Source organism: Puma concolor, chromosome B3 (genome assembly GCF_028749965.1).
Source record: "Puma concolor isolate L17-30 chromosome B3, mPumCon1.1.hap2, whole genome shotgun sequence".
Lineage (NCBI taxonomy): Eukaryota > Metazoa > Chordata > Mammalia > Carnivora > Felidae > Puma > Puma concolor.
In genome coordinates this window covers 106,827,419-106,850,963 of record NC_141672.1, presented here as the reverse complement: position 1 = coordinate 106,850,963, position 23,545 = coordinate 106,827,419, and the positions used below count along the sequence as shown (strand labels likewise).

Sequence of the window (23,545 nt, the reverse complement as noted above, 5' to 3'; positions counted from 1 at the left end):
AAGGCTTGTTGTGTGTTCTGATGGCAGTTCCAGCCTCCTCCAGGAAAAGAGGGCTCCGGTTATACATAAGCAGTAACCGCTGGACGAGGTACATTTGTACTTCGTGGGGTAAATGAGATCAAGTATCATAAGGTGACTTGTAAACCAGAGAAAGCGATGCTCATGTATGGAAGGGTCATGATGATGGGCGTGACAATGACAATTCAATGGCAGTTTTGGCCACTGTCATCACAAAACTCAGTTGGGAGGCAAGTAGTGTCTAGGCTAAGAAGACATTTCATTTGAAGCATACAGACTAGGTGGTTTGGGTACCACTCAGAGCATCTGTTTCTTTAGCCACTAGGTAAAGAACATACAAACACATTTCAGGAAGCTGGTGAATAACCAATGGCTTACCTTGGCCAGTTTGCGCCTCAGGTACCCGTTCCCGAATGACTCGACATGCATCGTACACGGCTGTAGATGGTTCAAACTGCATGGTCTTTACCACATTGCAGTGGCGGACACAAATCTTTAAGGACAGGGCCACCATTTTCCTAGATGATGTGAAGATTCTCACTTAGAATGTCTGGAAAACACAGAGAGACAAACCCTGATGGTCATAATCATCTTGAAAAAACTGCTAGACTCTAGATCAGTTTTAAATAATTGCAGGAATAAAACAGCAATTAAAGAGAACGCTTTGGACAAAAACACAAAAGATTTTGAAAATTTCTAAAAAAGACAACAGCTTGTAGTTCCAGGGTTATCGTTATCAGAGAGTGGCAAGTCGAGGCTCTAGGGAAGAGGATCCGTGGATTTTCACCAAGACTCCTTCTCAATGATGCTCCCTACTTGGAGTTTCCAACAGGGAGTCCTCAGGGTGAGAAGCAGAGAACCTTGGGCACCCACAGCTATCTCCTGAAGATGCTTCTGTTAGCAGCCTCAGTGCCCCAGCTCTCTCCCCACAGCTCCTGGGGAGAGAGAACAAATACCAATGCTCTCCTGGGTGCTCCTCAGGGCAAAAAAGTTCCACGACACCATGTACCAGAAGACTTGGTGTCTAGGCCCAACTCCAATACCAGCATCCTGTGTAAATGCAAGCAAGGCCCTTTGGCCACTCTACTTTAATTTCCCCACAAGTAAAGAAGCCACAATGTTAACAGCCCTGCCTAACTCATAAAAGAACCAAACCCTGAGGAGTTCTCAATGGGAACCCAATGCCCAGCCACCATCAGTAATGAGGCCAGAGTGGTTGATTTGAAACAGCCAGTGTGCTATATACATACTCTTCTGGGGTCTCTAAGGGAAGAAAATGCCACTTCAGCTGTTATTTTGTTCAGATAAACTATTGGGATATTTCGTTTCTTGTCCAGTTTGCTTCTAAAACCAGTTTTATGGTTTTAGAAAGCATACAGGTTTAGCTTAGGTTTTATTTCATAAGTAACTTCTTTTTTAAACCTAAGTCCAACAATTTAGTTCCTCTTGTGTGAGTTGGTGGCTTATGGCTTATTTTGACAATGTGCTCTATTCTGTGGCCAGAAACTTACCCTCAACCCGAGCCAGCCTGAATCAAATGTACCTTCCTCAGGCACAAGAGGAAGGATTCTATCCTGCACCTGAAACACTGACACAGACTTACTTGGCTGTCATCCTGGCCAACAAAATAACACACTTCAGAGTTAGTAGTTAGAATCCTAGCACCGGATACAGAACATAAATCCACAGCAATTTCAAGTTCTCATCCTTTCCTATCTTTTCTTAGAGAACCTACAGGGAGTGAACCTGAACCCCCACTGCCTTTATGCCCTCTTTCCACCTAAGAACGCAAACGCTAAGAAGCAATGAGGTAGTTGACACGCAGAAAGGGAAACAGGCTGACCAGGCCCAGGGAGTGGGTGCCTCTAGGGCATCACTTCCTAGCATGCTTGATTGATTGCCAGCTTCCTAACAACAGGTACCTGGGTCAACTGGACACAGGACATTTTTAAACAGATGTTCCGGTGTTCATGGGCAGGGTATTCCTAAAGCCGCATGAATCGTTGCATGAACCAACCATTTAGGCCATCCAACTATAAAGTCATTTTCACATCTACTTATGTTCTGAATGAACTGTCTGTAAAAATATTTCTTGAAGAATGTCAAGACACAGTTCTCAATCAACCACAGCAGCATTCACTGGGAATCCTCCCCAACTGAATCAATTTACTACAGCCTGGGCAGTGGCTACATCGCTAACATGGCAGAAGAGTTCAAGTTCAAAATATTCAGTGATTTTCCACCCACAATATCAAGGACTTTACAATATCATGCCACATATAAAAGGATAGATCCAACTCTGTTTTTATAGGCATATTTGTCTAAACAACTCCCCAATTTGGGAAAGTAAAATTTAAGCTCTAGACCTAAATTGACAAATTTACGGCAATGTAGAGATCACTGCGTGAACAGTTTTCCCCCTGGGGCTGGTAATAATCGTGAGGTTTCCTGAACCACTGAGATCCCTGAGCATGGCTGGTGGTAACAGTCAGTGGTAAAGGCTATGGGGGTCCTTGCTGTCATGGGTGCCATTTATGAAATGTACCAGGGAGGATGGGATGGTTAATCGCTTCCATTCTCTGGGAATAGCAAGTATTGGAAGTGTCCCTGCATGAAGGCTGCTCTTCCCAGGCTCATAATTGGGCTTTCTGCAGAGCAAATTAATGGTCTTTCTAGCCAAGCCAGGAGGGATTCAATCAAAGGAAAATACAGAGCCATGACATGGGGCTGAAAGAAGAATAGAACAGCAAGAGAATAAACACTGGCACTCAGAAGGAAACAGAAGATACATAGGGGAGCGAGGAGAAAGGGGCAGATGGGGAAGCAGGAAGCAGACAGCAGCAAGAAGCCTGCTGGATAGAACCTAGGGCTGTGGGTCAACAAGGAACACAGGAGAGCAGCCCAGAGATTTGGAAGCAGGAGGAGAGAAGCAGAATGTATACAGCAGTGAGGGAAAATCTCTATCCAAAATACATGCAAAAATGAAAAAGCCACTGACTGAGGTTGGGGGAAGCTGCTGGAGGCACAGGTTTGGGTGAAAAATCCGTAATGAGTTTTTTCAGGATATATTCGGTAGAGAGGTGGAACAGGGTCAAATACAAAGCAGGACACGTAATGGTAGGGGGAAGGGGAGCTTATCATATTTAAATGCTCAGAATGAGAAAGATCACCTAGGGAAGTGAGCAAGAGAGAGACCTGAAGACTGTGTCCTGGAGCCAGGTTCTAAAATTAGGGCAAGAAGGGACCAGCAAGGGGGCCCGGTGGTGGGTAAGGGAGGAGAACCAGGAAAGGGTGGGCCCAGAAGAAAGTGCGCCAAGCAGGAGGGAGAGAGCACCTGTGCTAAGGGCAGATCACAGTTGAGGGAGGATGAGGATACAACTGAATCTGGCCAGCAGGTGTCTGACAACTGAGGTAAGAAGAGATTAGCAGAGAGGTGAAGCTAGAACAGCAGGTTTGGAGGAGAAGGGGAGAGGGGCTGGCACAGCAAGTGCAGACTTGTCTCCTCATCTCTTAGGGCTGTCTACTGGAAGGGGTGGAGGAACAGGCAGTGGTTCTCATTTATGCCCTTCAGGCTTATTTATCCAGGAAATACATATCATGTAATTGCCACCAAGTCCGTATCTACATAGCATCTGTACAAACATGGTTTCCACCTGATGATGGCCTGAGGGGCAGTCTCAAGACACCTAACTGCCCTTCCTGGAGGCAGGTGCTTCAGTGTGCATGATCTCCATTCTGGACCTGCAAGAGAGGAGAGGTGTAGCCAAGTCTTGGTTCAAGGGCAGGGTGTTGGACTAGGAGGGAGTCTGGGCTCCAGGTTCACTCCCAGGTCTGACGATACCTGGGACCTTTGGGCCTGTTAGTTTTCCTCTTTCTGCTCTTTGGAAAGCAGTGGGCAAGTGGCTCCCAAGAAAGGAGTTTCCCAGCGACACTGGATGCTTGGCCAACTATTCCCACAGGATCCCCGGGTCTTCTCATCCTAGTATCTCAAAAATGAAGCCACAGATTGGAGACAACTATCCTTAGTTCAAGGTAGACTTTCAACACCATGAGGGACACCAGACATTCATTACGGGATTCGCGTTCTCAACTTTTCTACCACTTTCAATGTTTCAACATGGGTACACATTACACAGCAAAACCAAAAAATGAAAACCAGTCACTCTCAGAGCATTGCTCAGTGGTCAAAACTCAAAGGCCCCAGTTTCTTCTTACTCCTGGCTCTCGGTTTTATTATGACTTAGTGTTCCCAACATGAAGCATGAAACAAGACCCGTGATTTCCTTCATGGCAACGTCATAAACATGCAAATTCTGTATATAAAAATGCCTTATAAACTATAAGGTTGGATTTTTTTTTTTTTTTATCATGCAAGAAGATCATCCACACAGGCAAATTTCAAGGAGGTCTGCAACCAAAGTACACGGTCATTTAATCACCACTCCCAGGGAACATGGCACCGAGCCGTTTCTAGTTCTACCTATGACACAGTGAGATACTTGCAAAACAGACACGTTGTGACATTAAGGGTCCTGACCTATGGCAAAAGATCATCATATCAAAGCATGTAAGAACCTAGACGTCAAGTACATGTGAGTATGTGTTTTCAGCACTTAGGCGAAGTCTCACTATGTATCCCTTCAAGCCCTGAGAAAATCTCGTAGCTCAGACAAGATGCCATAGATCAAGACGAATGCTCGTTCTCCAGTGAGATGTTCTCAGGGCAGCACAGCAGCCATGTGGCCTGCAGCTGACTCTCACCTCCACTCCCCTGTATCCTAACCCCTCTGGCTAATTCCTGCCTCTCCCGGCAGGGAGCCTGAGACAGCAGACCAGGTTTCCTTTTTGGGTTTGGCTGCAAAGAAGGTTCAGAGCCAACTGTGTTATAGTCTAACCTCTATCTCTATTTTATGCTATCTTTTTCTTTTACCCCAATTTGAATGTATCCTATCTTGCTTGATCTTAAGTAGTTTTTTTGTTGTAGTTTTGGTTTCTTGCTAAAGGACAGGGTATAGAATTCATAGAACATAGGTTATTTTCCTTTCCATAATTTCTTCTCATTCTGACCATTTTTTGCCCTGATTTATGTGTGAAGGTCACCTGGGGCCAACACAAAACCTTCCTGTGCCATCCATTGTGGCCGATGAGCCAATGGAACCAGGGGTGAGACTCTGACACTCTCCTTTTAAAGTAAACACTGTTTGGTCCCAGGGAGTTGTAAACAGCTCAGAAAGGTGGCGGTGGTGCAGACTGCCAGGCTCAGGCCAGTCCACCCTCGAGTAAACAAGCCCAGCCCAGCCAAGAAATGTCCACCATTGCTCAAGATGAGCACCCACCCCTCAGGGATCTCCGCTCTGTCAAGTGAGGCTGTGAGGTGCTCCAACCTTCCCAGTTCATGACCCTGAGCTGGTAACTTCACTGCGGTCTGCTTCCATTTCTTCCATAAAATGGGGGACAATAACTTGCAGGTTGCTACAGGAATAAATGGACACATGTCAAAGACACAAAGAAAGTGCCAGGTAAGGGTTTCTTATTACTCGTCTTAGCCACAGTGGTTGGAGAAACACTAGAAGCAGCTTATTCTATTTAGCCACTGTCTGGGCTGCGCAATTCAATTTATTGTTTATTTTACATCTATTATGTAGTAGACATGATCATGGGCGTTAGAGAGCAAAGACAATCAAGATTCCTGTCTAGATAGCACTCCCCTTCTAGTAACCCTGTTCACTGTACAGTTCCTTTGTTCATCTTTATTCAAGCCATTCAACATGCTTTTTGTACATGCAGAATTACCCAAGGATGAGCCGGGAAGCTGAGTGTGCTTGTGAAACAAGGAACTCCTCAGGCTGTTCTCTTGGATGTCAGTCAGACTCCCCCAATCCAAGAGCCTAAAGGAGCAAAACTTCACCCTACGGTATGGGTCAGGGCTGGCATTAAAGCAAACCCCTGCCCTGGGGCTTGTCAATGAGTTCTGTCCAGGGGCAACCTAGGAGAGGGGCCACGGGGTTTTGCACACTCCTCTATGGAGCACAAGTGTCATACACAGCTGACAGGACAACAGGGCCAGGCTACCACGCCTCAGTAGGACCCTGGATCCTGAATAAAGTAAGAACTGCAACCATCCCTCTCCTCTCTCCACCTCCAGCCACTGACTCCATTCTGACCCATTGGAAGACCACTGTACCCAATTATGATGGCTGTCTCTGAACCCCTTCTTTAGGTCTGCTTTCCCCTCCAGCAAGCAAAATACAGCCCTGTCTGTTAACAGCATGCATTGCATAACCAAAAGTCAGCATAAAATGTGGGGCTATCATTCACCTCAATCTCCAGTGAGCAAATCTGCTCTCTTGATACACCCAGGAAGGATATTCCCTTCTCTCCATTCTGTAACCGATCTTCCCCAAGGAAGGAAGGAAGGGGAACAGCTCAGCTGACAAGTAAAAACCCACCACTTGATGGGGTCACAGTTCCCAAGAGGTGCCTCAAAAGCAAAAACCAGGGTCTCGCCCTCTATCTTGCTTTCTTGTGCCCTCTATCTGTGCTCAGCTCAAACATTCACAACTCGCAGTACAGGATACTGAGCCCACCAGGCACATCCAGGTGCCTATGCGTCACCATCTAGAGGGGTGAGTCAAATCCACTGTTCACTGGGAGCCAGCTGGTTTTCATCCAGGGATGGGTGAGGAGGAGAAAAGGCAGTGCCCCATGTTGGTCTCACAGTCAGCTTTACCAGGGAGCCAGAGGCCTTCCTTAATAACCTGGCCTTCCCCCATCGGGCCCCTCAACCTCCCTCTTCCCAACTAGTGAGAGCGCAGACGGCAGAGTCTGAGTAGAGAGGCTCCTCTAGCCCCCCACGTTCACAATTCGGGAGAGAAACTCCAGCTAACCCTAAGCTTGGGGAAAACAGCACAAGAACACGGCTGATGGGATTTCCTCACATGGTAACAGCCCACATAGAAAAATACCAGAATCATCAAGCTCCCCCTTTGCAGCCAGAGCAGGGAGACCAGAAAAGCAAGGAGAATATTCACATGAGGATCTCCTCTCTAGTCCTCCTTCAGGGAAGCATGGGAACCAAGACTGTTTGACTTTGCATACCTCAACTAGAAATAGCCCTTAAAAGGTCAGGTGATAATGGAACAGAGGGGAAATGATTAACCACCCACGCAGGTGTGAACTCAGCAGCAGGTCGGGCAAGTCAATAAAAATTCCAGCCAAGCGTTTGGCACCCAGAGCTGCTTTGCAAACCCTCCATATGCCTCTTCACCCACAGAGCTATCACTGTGTTCCCGCCTGTCCCGAGTACACCTGCACTACGACACATACACAACATGGTCTGAAGAATACATTTTCTGGGAGAGGTCTTCCTCCCTCACTGTTTTCCCACAGCAAGGACTGTATTATCACAACCACCTATGAATCTCAAGGCCCTAGCCCAAGGCCCACCGCACCGGAGATGCTCAGTAAATGTGGATTTTCTATGTCCTGCAGGCAAAGATTTAAACAGATGTTTTACTAAGTTAGTCATTAGGAATTATCCACACAAACACCATGACTAAAGTATGATTGGAGGGCAAACACCAAGTGGGCCCTATTTCTACTCATTGGCAACTTATCCCATGGACCACAGAAGCTTAACCTCATGGCTTACAAGATGAAGTTCTCCGGCCTGGCAAAGGAGAAACTCAAAAAAAGGACCAAGGCCATAGCAGTCAGGAACACTTGGGAGGCTCCCTGAGGGCAGGGACCATGTACATTGCTCACTGTAAAGTACCTGCGCAGAGAAGGGCTCAAGATGTATTTAATCCATGGAGGGCAGGGCAAGTCAGCAGTACTACCTCCAAGACGAAAGTCGAAGAATGTGCTCCCAGTATGGAGTACACAATGATGGGGAAAAGAGCTTTGATCCTATTTTCCATTTTCAAATGAAGAAACTAGGATCTTGAGATTAAGCGACCTCCCCAAGGTCATACTGCTAGAAAACCACAACCAGACCTTGCCATCCTGCCACGAGGATCTGCTTTGTATGTGGTGTGACGAGAGCCAACCAAGGATCCCTCTAACTTACCTTCCCATCTCCACTCACCTCTTGGCACTGCCATATGAAATTCCATCATTAATTACATCACTGGTCACAAAGATGTGCCCCCGGTTAAACCTGCTATGCAAGTGGATATCTGCATGTATCACTTATCACTGTCTTAGAATGTTGTGTTTCAGACCCTTTCAGACAAATTGAGAGCTGCCCTTTATTAAAGATGATGCCTAATTCCCAGGAAATTCTAAGGAGGTGGGAGGGTTACCGCAGACCAGTCCAGAGCTCTGGCGGAGCTAATAAAGGGCAGTGAGCAGAGAAGTGGGAAGAAAACGTGCTAAAAGGAAGAGGAGCAGACACTTATGGGCTCACAGTGTTTTAACCTGTGCTTAGAAAGGATTTGAATGCACACACCGCTTTGAAATGTATGGGTAATCAGGTTCAACCTGCTTAGCGCCAGGGTGGTCGAGACCTCCCATCCACCCACTTGCCCTCTCCTGTTTATGCTCTAAGAACTTTCCATTTTAGCAAAACAATGTCTTTTCAAATCCTGCACAACTGCCTTGGTTATTTTAGTTCTTGCGGGGTACCTCTATCTGAAATGCGTCATGCATCCCGTTCTTCCTGGTTACTCACCCTACAAGCCCAAGCCCAGCATCAAGCTTGGCTTTCCTTGTCTTCCCAACCACCCCCGATGGAGAATTCCTCTCCTCTCCTAAGCTCGTGGGGCACTCACCTGTAACCCCTGCTCTAGCACCAGCCCTCTCGGGCTCCAGTCCCAACTCCAACAATAGAACATGCTACATCTAGTGTTTATCTGGCCCTGGAGAATTCCACAGCACTTCCACATGTCTTCTCCCTTGATGTGCCTAAGAGTTTACAAAGTACAACAGATTTTTTTAATTTTATTTATTAAATTTTTTTTTTTACATCTCCATTTCACAGATGGACAATGTGGTAGGATACAGTACTCCTACGGAATATACCTTCGTTTCCCTCAGACCACTGAGAAAGCTGTGGTGGCTTTCCAGCAATATCAGTGGTCCCCTGTGGTTGCTGAGACAGCAGAATAAATCATCTACACAGCTTAGTCCTCCTGTAGTCCACCTTGAAGCCCTGTTATTTGTTTCCCCTTACGAGTTAAAGAGGGAAGAAGGTTCCAAATTGAACTCTAATTTGAATTCTTGTACCCCAACTCAAATGATTTGAAGCTATTTACAAAAATACATAGGCTAGGGAAAAAAAAAGGTCACGTCCAACGAAAAGCAGAAGAAAAATAAAAGTGACGGTTGAGACCAGGAGAACTGTGAATTATTTACTACTTGTTTGGATCACTGGTAATAAACTCATCCCATTATTCATTTTTTCTGACCCTTGGTGACAAGCCTGTTAAATCCCAGGAAAGCAGATTCCCTAGGCTACCGATGATGCTGATAAACATAAGCTTGGTCACTAAGGCACACACCATGGGGATGGGTACACATGGGCTGGGTTTTACCTGGACAAAATAGAGAGCTTTGTTCTATGAATCTGGAAAAAAAATATTCACCGTGTTGCACACCAAACCTGGTAGAACAAGTGCAAAGAACGTCAAGTTTCTTCTCAGGTCACATTCCTCATGCTTGTGCTTATTTAATGCTAAAAAAGTATACACTGGGTTGTAGAGTATCTGGCAAAGCAGTGTAGGCTTGGTATTTAGCAATAGGGCACACCATCAAGTTTGGTTTAAGAAACGAACAAATCTCCTACTTCCTATCTCCAAATCCCTTTCACTACAAAGGTTTTTCAGCACTGATCTCTGACCGGTGAATTCACAACTGCAAACCCACAGCATCATACATCAGTCAAAAAGGCAATAGTGCATGGTTTTGGCAAGGACAGATGCTAAGGAAAAAATAGAATACTAAAAACATATTCTTGAGGCTTATCTCTATTAATCCATTAACCATAAATCAGAAGGGCATTTCTGTTACAGCAGACAGAACAATAAGGCATTTGTGAGAAGAACTGAAACCAATCAGGGAATTTGATGCAATTTACATTTCTGGAGATTCCAAGCCCATCACAGTAGCACTTCAGCATTCACACACGAGATTAGATTTTCCAAAGCATCCTCATTTTCTGTGGCCATTCATTTTAAGATCACCCCCCATTTTATATCTGAAAATTGGAATGATTCAGTTAAATTTCCTCTAGCCTGTGGCATCCCCAAACTCAGCCATGAAAGTCATCAAGTCCACCTGCCTGCCTGCAGGGTAGGTAAATCCTTAATTTAGCTTTCTTTCCCTTCTCCTCCATGTAGGAACTAAAGCTTGTATTTTTAAATTTCTTAATCAACAGCAGCCAACATAGATAAATAATTACGTGCCTTCATGAATTCTAAACCCTTTCTGTATGTCAAGTCCCTGAATCTTTAACATTACCCTTTGCTAAGGAGTTTAGACTCCACCCAGGTAAGGCAACCAGGACAACCGAGGTTATGGGGCTTGACAGAGGCCACTGCACTGCGGGCCCTGCCTCCTCCCGTGTGCTGTTTGAAACCACAAGAAACGTGGAAAACTCTGTTAGGAGAGTGGCCAAATGGGTTAAGGTTTTTGCTAATACTTGAATTTTCATGGGTTGTGTTACTAGAAATCACTCCACAATTCAGAGAGGTCTTACCTGCCCTGGATCATCAGGCTTAGGAGGTTATCTCTCTTAAGGAACAGGCACTCACAGTTGAAGGGAGAGATGTTAAACCCAAGTCCTTCAGAATCCAGATTTCCTTGAATAGTCCCACCCACACATAAGCAATGCTAACATCTTGACTCATCTTCCACTGTTTATGCAGGATTTTAGGTGGTTGAGATCACATACCCCATGTCATTCTGTATTCTCATGTTTACCCCATTGTAATTATACAATAATCATTTTCCATGGGATTGTACATTTTTTAGAAACTTTTATTTATTTTTTATTGTTTTTTTTTTTTTTAATTTACATCCAAATTAGTTAGCATATAGTGCAACAATGATTTCAGGAGTAGATTCCTTAGTGCCCCTTACCCATTTAGTCCACCCCCCCTCCCACAACCCCTGCAGTAACCCTCAGTTGGTTCTCCATATTTATGAGTCTCTTCTGTTTTGTCCCCCTCCCTGTTTTTATATTATTTTTGTTTCCTTTCCCTTATGTTCATCTGTTTTGTCTCTTAAAGTCCTCATATGAGTGAAGTCATATGGTTTTTGTCTTTCTCTGACTAATTTCACTTAGCATAATACCCTCCAGTTCCATCCACGTAGTTGCAAATGTCAAGATTTCATTCTTTTTGATTGCCGCGTAATACTCCATTGTGTATATATATATACCGCATCTTCTTTATCCATTCATCCATTGATGGACATTTGGGCTCTTTCCATACTTTGGCTATTGTTGATAGTGCTGCTATAAACATGGGGGTGCATGTGTCCCTTCGAAACAGCACACCTGTATCCTATGGATAAATGCCTAGTAGTGCAATTGCTGGGTTGTAGGGTTCTATTTTTAGTTTTTTGAGGAACCTCCATACTGTTTTCCAGAGTGGCTGCATCAGCTTGCATTCCCATAGAAACTATTAAAAATAGGTATATAATATTGCAGTGCAAGTCATAATTTACTCAGTTGTATCTTTGCCTTTATATAGGCCCAGCTGCTTGTGAGTTTTCACTATTATAAAATAAGGCTGCAATAGGATTTTGTTTAAAAACTTTTGTTTTTTTATTTCAGATTTTCTTAAGGTAGACTTGTTTTTAAGGATTCATCATTATATTTAAGGAGCAACCCAGAAGATATTAAAGACCAAAAAAATCTGAATCTACAGGTATTAGCAGTTTGATTTATGGGTTAGCTAAACGAATATGCATTAACAACCAAGGAAGCCAATAATCAATCTAGATTTTATAGTTCAATCTAGCCCGGAGAATGATCCTGCTAGCAAGGGCTCAGGCTGGCAAGGACCATATCAAAAGATAGCATTGACAAAGGCGTGAACAGGGGGAAAACATCTGGTATGGGCAATAAACCAGATTTACAGAAAAGAGGCTGAAGAAAGATGCTTAACATAAATTTTAAAATATATTGCTAATAGCAGAAGTGACAGAAGAAAAAATTGGAATAGACTCTACTAAAGCAAATAGTGGACATACACCGTAAATATCAATGCTTTGGTTTCTGTAAGCTCAAGTTTCTAGAACTGCCTGGTGGATCAAACCATAATTACAAAGTTGAAGTACTTGGACAGAGTATCATTTTCTTGTACTTACTAAAGCCAAATTGCAAGTCTTGCGAATTCTACCAGTGCATTATAGATAAGATTTACATTTCCAAATAATAAAACCAAAACAAATTTCAGTCTGTATACATAAATATCACCTCATCAGGAGCACAGCGAAGAAACAAACATGTCCTCATGGGAGATGACATCAAATAATGAACTCCTGACAGCACAGTTGAGTATAGCACAACATCTTAAAGTACTCTTTTAAGGTAGTTTCCTTACATATTATGTGTCTCTACAACCTGGACTAATTCTTGGAAAACAATCTTCAAAACATATAAAACTTAAGATGGGGCATGTGGGTGGCTCAGTCGGTTGAGAGACCAACTTTGGCTCAGGTCATGAACTCACGGTTCCTGAGTTTGAGCCCCACATCGGGCTCACTGCTATCAGCCTGTTAGCACAGAACCCATCTCAGATCCCTTATACCCCTTCCCTGCTTGCACTCTCCCAAAAATAAATATATTAATAGATATATTCATAAATATATTAAGATAAAGCTGGAAAAATAAAAGAGATGCAGAGACCAACAGAGAGTGAGAAACAAAGGATAAGTATCCTTAAGGAAATAGCACGACTGAAGAATTTCCTGGCTTCGAACGTGTCAGGGCCTCATCTACAGGACTACACTACACTATGTTGTCATCTCTCAGTGCTGGCTTGTTATATGGACACGTATTATCAAATTCAACACCTAACACAGCATTATTGGTGGCAATGTTTCCTTTCCCCAACATTCATATGTTGAAGTCCCAAGCCCCAGAACCTCAGAATGGGACCCTGCTTGCAGAGAGGGTATTTACGGGGATAATCAGGGTAAAATGAGGTCATGAAGGTGGGCCCTAATCCGAAATGACTGGTGTCCTTATAAAAAGGGGAAACGTGGATACAGAGACACACATAGAGGGAAGGCAATGTGAGGAGACCCAGGTAGGAGATGGCCATCAAGCCAAGGAGAGGGGCCCACAACAGACTGTTCTCTCACAGCCCTCAGAAGGACACCCTGACCTGAGCCTTCCAGCCTCCAGAACTGTGAGACAATACATTTCCGTTGGTTATGCCACCAGTTTGCAGTTCTTTGTTACGGCTGCCTCAGTAAACTAATGCACTTAGCCAGGCTAATTATGGTTCAATTCAGATTTTAATTAGTATAATTTTCCTAAATATAGGAAATTAGTACAATTTTGACACAAACTGACAAACAATACAGTCAAATGTATGTAATTATCTGCAGGGAAATTACATATACGCTGTGTTTATTGACATGTAAATGTAGGCATAGATGCAGATATTGGGGTAGGCAAATGCACAGGCGTATGGACATGGATATCTTCTGCCCACAGTCACAACAGTAGTAAGCTCTGGCAGGGAGGGGGAGGGCTCTAACCTGGGTGTATCTACCTCTGGGGTCCATGGCTTGCTTCAATCCCACCGAACAAAACTAGACTGTAATGGAGAGAATGCCTGTCCTCGTAGGATGGTGTGGTAAGAGATGTGCAGAACTTAGGATCCTTATAGGCAAGCATGGAAGAGACTATGAAAGTGGTTTATGGGCAAAGCAAAACTATGTTTTTTGAGTTTCGTTGATTTGGGCTTTAGTCATAATACACACTTTCCTCCAGGAATTAAATAAATTCAATTACAACACAAGACAACTTTCAAGTGCTCTAATTCTGATGAAACTGAATGGTTCTCTTCCTTGTGAGATCATCCCTTCCCTTGGATAAAGAAACAGGATGTTTCCCTGCCTTTTTATGCCAGGCAACTCCATAATATATTCCATTCCTAACCTGAGTCATTTTAATGACCTTCTGTGGAGTCTTCTCTCACATTCAACACAAACACCCTAAGTTGGAGACCTAACTATCTAGGGCACGAGTATCTCATGGACACAGCAAGAATTGAGACTCATATCCCAGGGCTATAAGGAAAGGCAGAGAGGGGACTGAAAACTAGTCAATCAGTAACTATTTACCAATCACTTATAATGTACAAGCCACTGTGTTGAGTCCTTCAGGGAATACAGCAGATGGAATGAGACTGGTGCATTGCATTCGATGGGCTTCAACTCTCAGAGCACACATATGACCCACACCCACAGAGAAGACCCACTTAAGAGGTAACCAAGAAGTTCTTAAAAAAGAAGAAGAAGAAGAAGAAGAAGAAGAAGAGGAGGAGGAGGAGGAGGAGGAGGAGGAGGAGGAGGAGGAGGAGGAAGAGGAGTGACTCAATCAGAAGAGCATGTGACTCTTGATCTCAGGGTCGTGAGTTTGAGTCCCATGTTGGGTGTAGAGGTTACTAGGAAGAAAAAAAAAGTAGACACATGGCAGAGGACCAGAAACACCAAAGGGATGAAAGTAAAACTTTGGGTAGAGTCATGGAAGAATAACATCAGGCAGAGGGCAAGATACAAACTCATACACGATGGACAGAATTAGGTCGATAAGGGAGAAGGTTCATGTTCCAGATGGCATTAGGAAAAGTCACCCTTCCACCCTGGGGAAGTTCTACTCTTTGTTCACGACTCAGTTGGTCACATTCCCTACTCCCCTCTCCAACAGTACTCACCACCCAGGACTTAGTGACTCCAGGGCCTAGTACAGAGCCTGGCAGATGCGTAGGTATGCCATGAAAACTGAACATTGAGTCACCTTTTCTCAGTCTACTTTCCATATGTAATGATAAGCTTCTTGAGGGCCCACAATGCTTTCTTACTGTTCTCAATGTTGGACAGATTTTCAGCAAGCAATTGATAAGCAGGTGGATGCAATTCCTCCATCTGATTTCTTTCCTTTTTTTTTTTAATGTTCATTTATTTTTGAGACAGAGAGAGACAGAGCATGAATGGGGGGGGGGGTCAGAGAGAGAGGGAGACACAGAATCCGAAACAGTCTCCAGGCTCTGAGCGGTCAGCACAGAGCCCGATGCGGGTCTCGAACTCAGGACCGCGAGATCATGACCTGAGCTGAAGTCGGACGCTTAACCGACTGAGCCACCCAGGCGCCCCTGATTTCTTTCCTTTTAATTACACAATAACAAGTATCTAAAAGAAATGATGGCTCTGTTAAAAAAAAAAAAATAGGCCAGTTCCTTCAGATTTGAGAAGATTTATTCTCATCTTAATACTACCACAACCTGTCAGCCAATTTGAAGCATACCCTTTCCATTGCCTTGACTAATAGTGAGATAAGCCATGTTATGGAGAAAACATATTTAGATTGGGAGTCAAAACACAGATTTGGATTGGGAGTCCACTGTCTGAGCAGTAACATGACTTAGGGTCTGTGTGACCTAATTCCATGGTTATGCACATACTACATCTCAGTTCATGCAAAACTTACTTAACATATAGCAAGGATCTTATCACTGGAAGAGCCAAACCACAGTATTTGCTGCTACTATTATTACTAATGCCTAATATGCTATTTGGATAAAAACAAAAAATACAGAATTCTAAAAGATTTTTTCTTTGCCCCAAGAAGATACAAAATCAGATAACTGACAGTAGTCAAGCCAGCAGAGGGAAGAGGTAGGGTAATAGCTCTTCACTGAAAACCAGCCTAACATATCCTGTGTCTGCCATTATTTTTTTTTTGTCTTTCTTGCCTAAAAGAAGGTCAGTGGGACAATTTATGACTCAGGTTTTAGATGCAGAAAAACTTTAAACCAGAGAGATACTGTGGGTACTCTAGTTCTAAAGTCTTCTGTAGAACCGATTAAAAAACCAGACAATAAGTTTCAGCCCTGACTGCTTCTCAGGATGGCAGGAAGCCAACTACTTCAACTGGAACAGTGTACAAAATGCGTATTTCTTAAAGAATGCAGTCATCCTTTTATTCACCAACCTATACTCGTTGAGTACCGTTCATTAGACCAGATGCTGCTCCTTGTACACAGAGGACCCCAACAAGTAATACAGAGAGATGTGTCTGGAATAAAGGCCAAAGGCACTCTGATCATCAAAGTCTTTCCAGCAGCTTAATGATTCCAGGATGAAGTCAGGACTCTAAGAATTTGGGTGGCTTGGAATCCCTGAGGCTCTTGAAGGGCTCCATGATTAGTCTAGATCTTTCTGGATATTCCCAGGCAACATCTAAATGGGTGACAGTCAGTCAGAATGAGAACAGACCACAGCACAGGCAAGAGCCATCCAACCTTAGTGCCACCCCACATGGTGGCACAAGTCCTGTGTATGACACTGCTGTGTCCTCTGTAAATTACTTGCCTATAACACTTGAAGGCCTCAAAAGAGCTGCTTGGGTTGTCCTGAAAGCTGAGAATAAATTTAAATTTGTGTGCAAGAAGGAGAAGAAAGTACAAATAACTTCCAACCATGACTTGCGAGGACTTTGTGGCCACTCTACTGTACCAGCGGTCAATGGCAGCACCTGATGTAATCCTGTGGGTTCTCACATTATCAAAGCTACCAGTGACACTGGAGTAGACAGATTTTAACATTACCACTATATATGCATATATATACACACACACATATGTACATATATTTGACTATTGAAAAAGATACCTCACTATAAAACTGTCAACTTGAAAACACGACAGATCATTATTTGTGCTACAGAAGGCTTAAATAAGACTTAATAAGAATTCATTGAGGAAGCCCTCTTAAAAATTCACAGGTTGAATCCCACTGTATGCCATAAGGTCGTCAGAGGATCACTACCTTGAACTCTGAGTCCCCTACACCAAAGATTGTCATGAGAGCCCCAAACAGATGAGTGCTCAGTTTACACCATTATTTGAGTGGATGTCCACTTTCTCAGGGTTGGTCTTCATTTTAAAATATCATGGCTCCACACTGTAAAAAGATTTACCCTATCCCCCCGACTTTATACATTTGTAATGATCAACTTTCTAGTTTCCGGTCACCGAAGACCTATCCCTGATCAAAAGGTACGATCACCTTCTCTATACCAGGTTGCAGTAATTCCAGCCAAGTCAAAAAGCACAGCTTTCCCTCTGCCTGTCTGCCTGCCAGATTGCTGAAATGCAGAGAGCATGTTCATGGAGCTTCCAAGGAAGCACGCACTGCTTTGCTTCCAGGCTCCCTGACCAGGCCTCCACCCTCCCTAGGAAAGGCAGGTGAGCACTTACTGGGGCTGGGCTTTAGGCTGCTCAGAGGGTCTCTATCCATTACTGTGGATGACAAAGGGGAAATGTGGGAGGCAATGACTCAGGCAGACAGGACTGAAGCCAAGACTGGGAGAAAGGAGGGATAAGGGAAGCAGGAGAGACCAGGTGCAGAGAGAGCAGGGAAGCTGGATGGAAATTAAGCTGTGGGACACACAGGAAGCTGTAAGCCAAACTCATCTATTTGGATTTTGGGGAGCATTCAGTTACACATTCATGTTTCCCCTGTTACTATCCTGGATGAGAAAAGGATTGCTAAATATTTCAATGCTCCATTAGAAAAAAATATTATAATGAAAAATCCTTTTGAGTTTTCTGTTTACCTTTGAAAGACACATATAAATAAATTTATGGATAAAAAAAGTTTCTTTATTCTCTTTCCTCCCCAGTGGTGAATCTCTCCATGAGTCAGTCTAAATGTCAAAAGAGAAAGGCATCGTCTCAGGAATATATAAATATTTATAGACAACATTACTCTATCACCCCTGAAATGTTAAACAGAGCTATTTTTCCATTCTCTTCTTTATTGATTCTGTTATATGGTACATAAAAATCAGAAAGCAAAAAAAGGTTAATGGTATAACTCAAGTCACCAGGTCATACATCAATTAAATGCAGACCCCTTGAAATATTAAGTCTCTTTGTGACATATCTGCAGAGAGCATTAACAGAAACAAGCAATCCATGTCAAAACAAACCTAGCCTCAGACCATTAAAGAGCGGCTGTTCAAGTACCTCCATCTGTTATGAACGCCTCCGAGTCTGTGCAGTTCTTCCTCTGAGATGCTCTTAAGGCTAAGTTCTACCAATCTGACTGGGCTGGTAGGAAAGAGTGAACATCTGATGAGATGATTATAAAAACAAAATCCAGGGAGGGCGCTGTTAAGTCCTCACTCAGCTCTCAAAATGTTTGTGTGGCCCTCCTCAACTTTCTCGCCTTCCATGAGACCTCAGGTCACATTTATGGATACCTCTTCTGGTACCTCAAGTCTGGCTCCACCTGCATAGACTTCCCTCTACCCTAATGATAGACAACCTGGAAAGAAGCAAGAACTAAGATTACTGCCATATTTGCACAAATACTCCTATAATTATGAGAAAGGTCCCATTGTATTATTAACTAGCTCTAGCAGTTTTTTTTTTCAAAAATCAATTATTGTAATCTATCACATCAACAGACTAAAAAAGCAAAATCATTTGATCATGCTAACACATGCAGAAAAACCATCTGACAAACTCCAATACCCATTCATGATAGAAACTGTCAGTAAACCAGTAATAGAGGGGGAACTTTCTCAACTTGGTAAAGATTATTTACAAAAAAAACCTACAGCTAACATCACACTTAACATGATAAAGCTTGAAGCTATCCCACTAAGATCATGTAAGAAACAAGGATGCCTCCTTTGACCATTCCTTTTCAACAATGTACTAGAAGTCTTGCAAATGCAGTAAGGCATGAGACGAAAATAGAAAATACACAGACTGGGAAAGAAGAAATAAAACTTTGTTTGCAGGTGACATGATCCTCTATGTAGAAAATCTGGAAGAGTTGACAAACTGGAATCATTATAGCAAAACTATAGGACATAATGTTAATATAAAAAGTCAACTGCTTACCTATATACCAACAATGAACAAGTAGAAATTGATACTAAAAACACAGTACCAATGACATTAGCACTTCCCCCCAAATGAAATACTTAGGTATAAATATAACAAAGATCTGTATGCGAAAAACTATAAAACTCGGATGAAGGAAATCAAAGCAGTAAATAAATGGAGGCATATTCAATGTTCATGGATAGGAAGACTCAATATTATCAAGATGTCAGTTCTTGCCCATTTGACATATAGATTCAATGCAGTCTCTATCAAAACCCCAGCAAGTTATTTTAAGGATATCAACAAAGTGATTCTAAAGTTATGTGGAGTGGCAAAGAACCCATAATAGCCAATATGATATTGAAGAACAAAGTTGATGCTACCTGACTTCAAGACTTACTATAGCACTCCCATGTTCATCACAACATTATCCACAATAGCCAACGTATGGAAACAACCCTAGTGTCAGTAAATGATAAATAAATAAAGAAAATGTGGTATATATGATATAAATACAGAATGGATTATTTGGCCTTCAAAAAGAAAGAAATTCTGTCATTTGCAACAGTATGGATGAATTTGATGAACATTATGCTAAGTGAAATAAGCCAGATAAAGACAATTATCACATGATCTCACTTACAAATTGAATCAAAGAAAAAAAAAAAAACGTCAAATTCATAAAAACAGTAGCAAAGTGGGTGCTAGGGGCTGGTGAGAGGGGAAATAAGGAGAGTTGGTAAAAAGGGTGTAAACTTTCAGTTGTAAGATAAATAAAGTCCAAGGCTCTAACAGTAGTTAACATTGATAACACTGTATTACATAATTGAATTTGTTCAAAGAGTAGAACTTAAATGTTCTTACCAAAGAAAAGGTAAATATGTGAAGTGATGGAGGTGTTAATTCAATGAGGGGATCCTTTCACAATTTATACATATATAAATCAGTGAGCAAAAAGAGACCCAAATAGAATCCCATGGATATAATCAAATGATCTTTGGACAAAGGACCAAAGGCAATATAATGGAGTAGATAATTTCTTAATAAATGGTGTTGGCACAAGATAACCATATAAAAAATAATCTAAAGACATACAATACACCCTTCATAAAACGTAACTCAAGATAGACCTAAATGTAAAGTAAAAATAAAAAAACAACCTTCTCGATCATAGGAGAAAACCTAGAAGACCTTGAGTATGGTAATGCCTTTTTTAGGTACAACATCAAAGACATGATATATGACAAAGTTCACTGATAAACTAGGCTTCATAAAAATTACTAACTTCTGCTCCGTGAAACACATTATGAAGAGAATAAGGAGACTAGCCAAAGACTGGGAGAAAATATTTCCAAAGACCCATGTGATAGACTATTACCCAAAACACACAAATAACTCTTAAAATTCAGTAACAAACATCTTGATTAAAAAATGAATCCAAGACCTTAACAGACACTTCACCAAAGAAGATCTAAAGTGCAAATAAGCACATAAAAAGATGTTCCACAGTATATGTCATCAGGGACGTCTAGGTTAGAACAATATACACACCTACACACTCATTAGGTTAGCCAAAATCCAGAACACTGACAACACCAAATGTTGGTGAGCAGAGCATGAGGAAAACTAACAACTCATCTATTGCTGGTGGGAATGTAAAATTGTATAGCCACTTTGCAAGACACTTTGGCAGTTTCTTAGAAAATTAAATCTACTCTAGGGGCACCTGGGTGGCTCAGTTGGTTAAGAGTCTGACTCTTGATATCTGCTCAGGTCATGATCTCATGGTTCGTGGGATTGAGCCCTACATCACGGTCTATGCTGACAGCATGGAGCCTGTTTGGGATTCTCTCTCCCTGTCTCTGCCCCACCCTTGCTTGTGTACACATGCTCACACTCTCTCTTTCTCTATGTCTCTCTCTCAAAACAATTTTATTTTTTTTTTATTTTTTTTTCAACGTTTTTATTTATTTTTGGGACAGAGAGAGACAGAGCATGAACGGGGGAGGGGCAGAGAGAGAGGGAGACACAGAATCGGAAACAGGCTCCAGGCTCTGAGCCATCGGCCCAGAGCCTGACACGGGGCTTGAACTCACGGACCGTGAGATCGTGACCTGGCTGAAGTCGGACGCTTAACCGACTGCGCCACCCAGGCGCCCCTCAAAACAATTTTAAAAAAGAAAGAAAATTAAATATACTTTTATCATTGGATCTAGCAATCACAATCCTTGGTATTTTACCCAAAGGAGTTGAAAACTTATGCCCACATAAAAACCTGCAAATAGATATTGATAAAAGCTTTATTCATAACTGCCAAAATTTGCAAGCAACCAAGATGTGCCTTCCATAGGTGAATGGGTCAATAAACTGTGGTACATCCAGATAATGGATCATCTAGCACTAAAAAGAAATAAGCTACCAAGCCATGAAAAGACATGCAAGAGCCTTAAATGCTTATTACCAAGTGAAAGAAGACCATCTGAAAATACTACATACTGTAGGATTCCAACTATATGACATTCTCAAAAATGTAAAACCACCAATACAATAAAAAGATCAGTGATCTCAAGGGGGAGGGTGGAGTTAAATAGGTAGACCACAAAATTTTTAGGGCAGTAAAACTATTCTGTATATTATAATGATGGATATATGTCAACATACATTTATCTAAATTGATTTTATTTAAAAAAAATTTTTAACATGTATACATTTCTGAGAGAGAGAGGCAGAGGGTGAGCAGGGGAGGGGCAGAGAAAGGGAGACACAGAATCAGAAACAGGCTCCGGGCTCTGAGCTGTCAACACAGACCCTGACAGGGGACGGGAACCCATGAACCGTGAGATTGTGACCTGAGTCAAAGTCAAACGCTTAACCGACTGAGCCACCCAGGCGCCCCTAAAATGATTTAATGTGCCCCAAGAGTGAATCTTTAAACTATGGATTTGGGGTGATTATTATGGGTATAGGTTTATCCTTCGTAAAGAAAAAATATATACATATGCCATTTTGTTGAGTGATGTTGTTAAGTGGGGTATGTGTGTGAGTGTGTGTGAACAGGGGATATATGGAATGTCTCTGTGCCTTCCTCTCAACCTTATTGTACATCTAAATTTTCTCTAAAAAATTAAGTCTTCAAAAAAATTTGTTTCAGGAGATACAATTCTCAAAGTTCTCTTCTTTGGGGTACATAGCTAGGAGTATAATTCCTGGGTCATATGGTAATTCTTTGTTTAATCTTTTCAGAAACTGCCTCTTTTTTCAAAGCAGCTGCACCACTTACATTCTCACCAGACATCTATAGGATTCCAGTGTCTCCAAATTCTTCCCAACACTTCTTATCATCTGTCGTTTTTATTACAGTATCTTATGGTTTTGATTGGCATTTCCCCAATGACCAGTGATATTGAGCATCTTTTTACGTGCTTATTGACCATGTGAGTATCTTCTTTGGGAAAACAGCTATTCTAATCCCTTGCTAATTTTAAAGATTACTTTCCTTTTTATTGTTAGATTATCAGAGTTCCTTCTATATTCCTGAGACTAGAGCCTTATCAGCTACATAATTTGCAAACATTTTCTCCCATTCTACACACTGTCTCTTCTCTTACTTGACAGTGTCCTTTCAACGCCCCCAAGTTTTTAGTTTTGATCAAGTCCAATTTATTTTTTTCTTACATTGCTTATTCTTTTGGTGTCCTATTTAAGAAACCATTGCCTGATTCAAGGTCGATGAAGATTTACAGCTATGTTTTATTCTAAGTTTTGTAGTCTTATAGCTCCTACATTTAAAATCTTTGATCCTTTTATTTTTTATTTTTCTGGAGAGAGAGACAGAGAGAGAGAGAGAGAGAGACTGACATTGTGTATGAGCAGGGGAGGGGCAGAGAAAGAGAGAGAGAGAGAGAGAGAGAGAGAGAGAGAGAGAGAGAGAATCTTAAGCAGGCTCCACACTCAGCACAGAGCCTGACACAGGGCTCAATCCCACGACCCTGGGATCATTACCTGAGCCAAAATCAAGAGCCAGACAGTCAAGAGAGCCACCCAGGCACCCTGAATCTTTGATCCTTTTTTAATTATTTTTTTAATATCCAGTCTGAGGTAAGGGTCCAAGATTATTCTTTATCAGTTTTATTATTTGTGTATATCTTTATTTTAGTAGGTTCTACTCCCAACAGGGGGATGGCTGAGCCAGCCAGGTACCCTGCTCTTCATCAGCTTTTAAAACTAAGAAATAGCTTTCTCCCCACTACCAGTGCATGATGGAGATGGGGAGAAAGGCCAAAGAATTCCAAACCTAAGATTCATTTATAAACGAGGACAGAAGATAGCAACTGAACTTTCCCTGATGAGTCTGAAATCCCCTTTGGTAATTACAGAAGTTCGGTGTTCTGAGCACTGGGACAGAATTCAGCACTCTGATTTTCAAATGATAGCCAAGTAGAGGGAAG

General features: G+C 42.3%; 1 protein-coding gene across 1 annotated transcript in view; it reads right to left on the bottom strand.

Annotated features, from left to right (window-relative positions):
* TLN2 (talin 2) overlaps positions 1–23,545 on the bottom strand; it is a 438,278-nt gene that overhangs the window by 199,939 nt on the left and 214,794 nt on the right. Inside the window, exon 4 of the mRNA XM_086710846.1 lies at positions 397–568. Within this exon, the coding sequence (XP_086566972.1) occupies positions 397–532 (136 nt within the window). The 5' untranslated portion in view covers positions 533–568. The remainder of the gene's footprint in view (positions 1–396; positions 569–23,545) is intronic.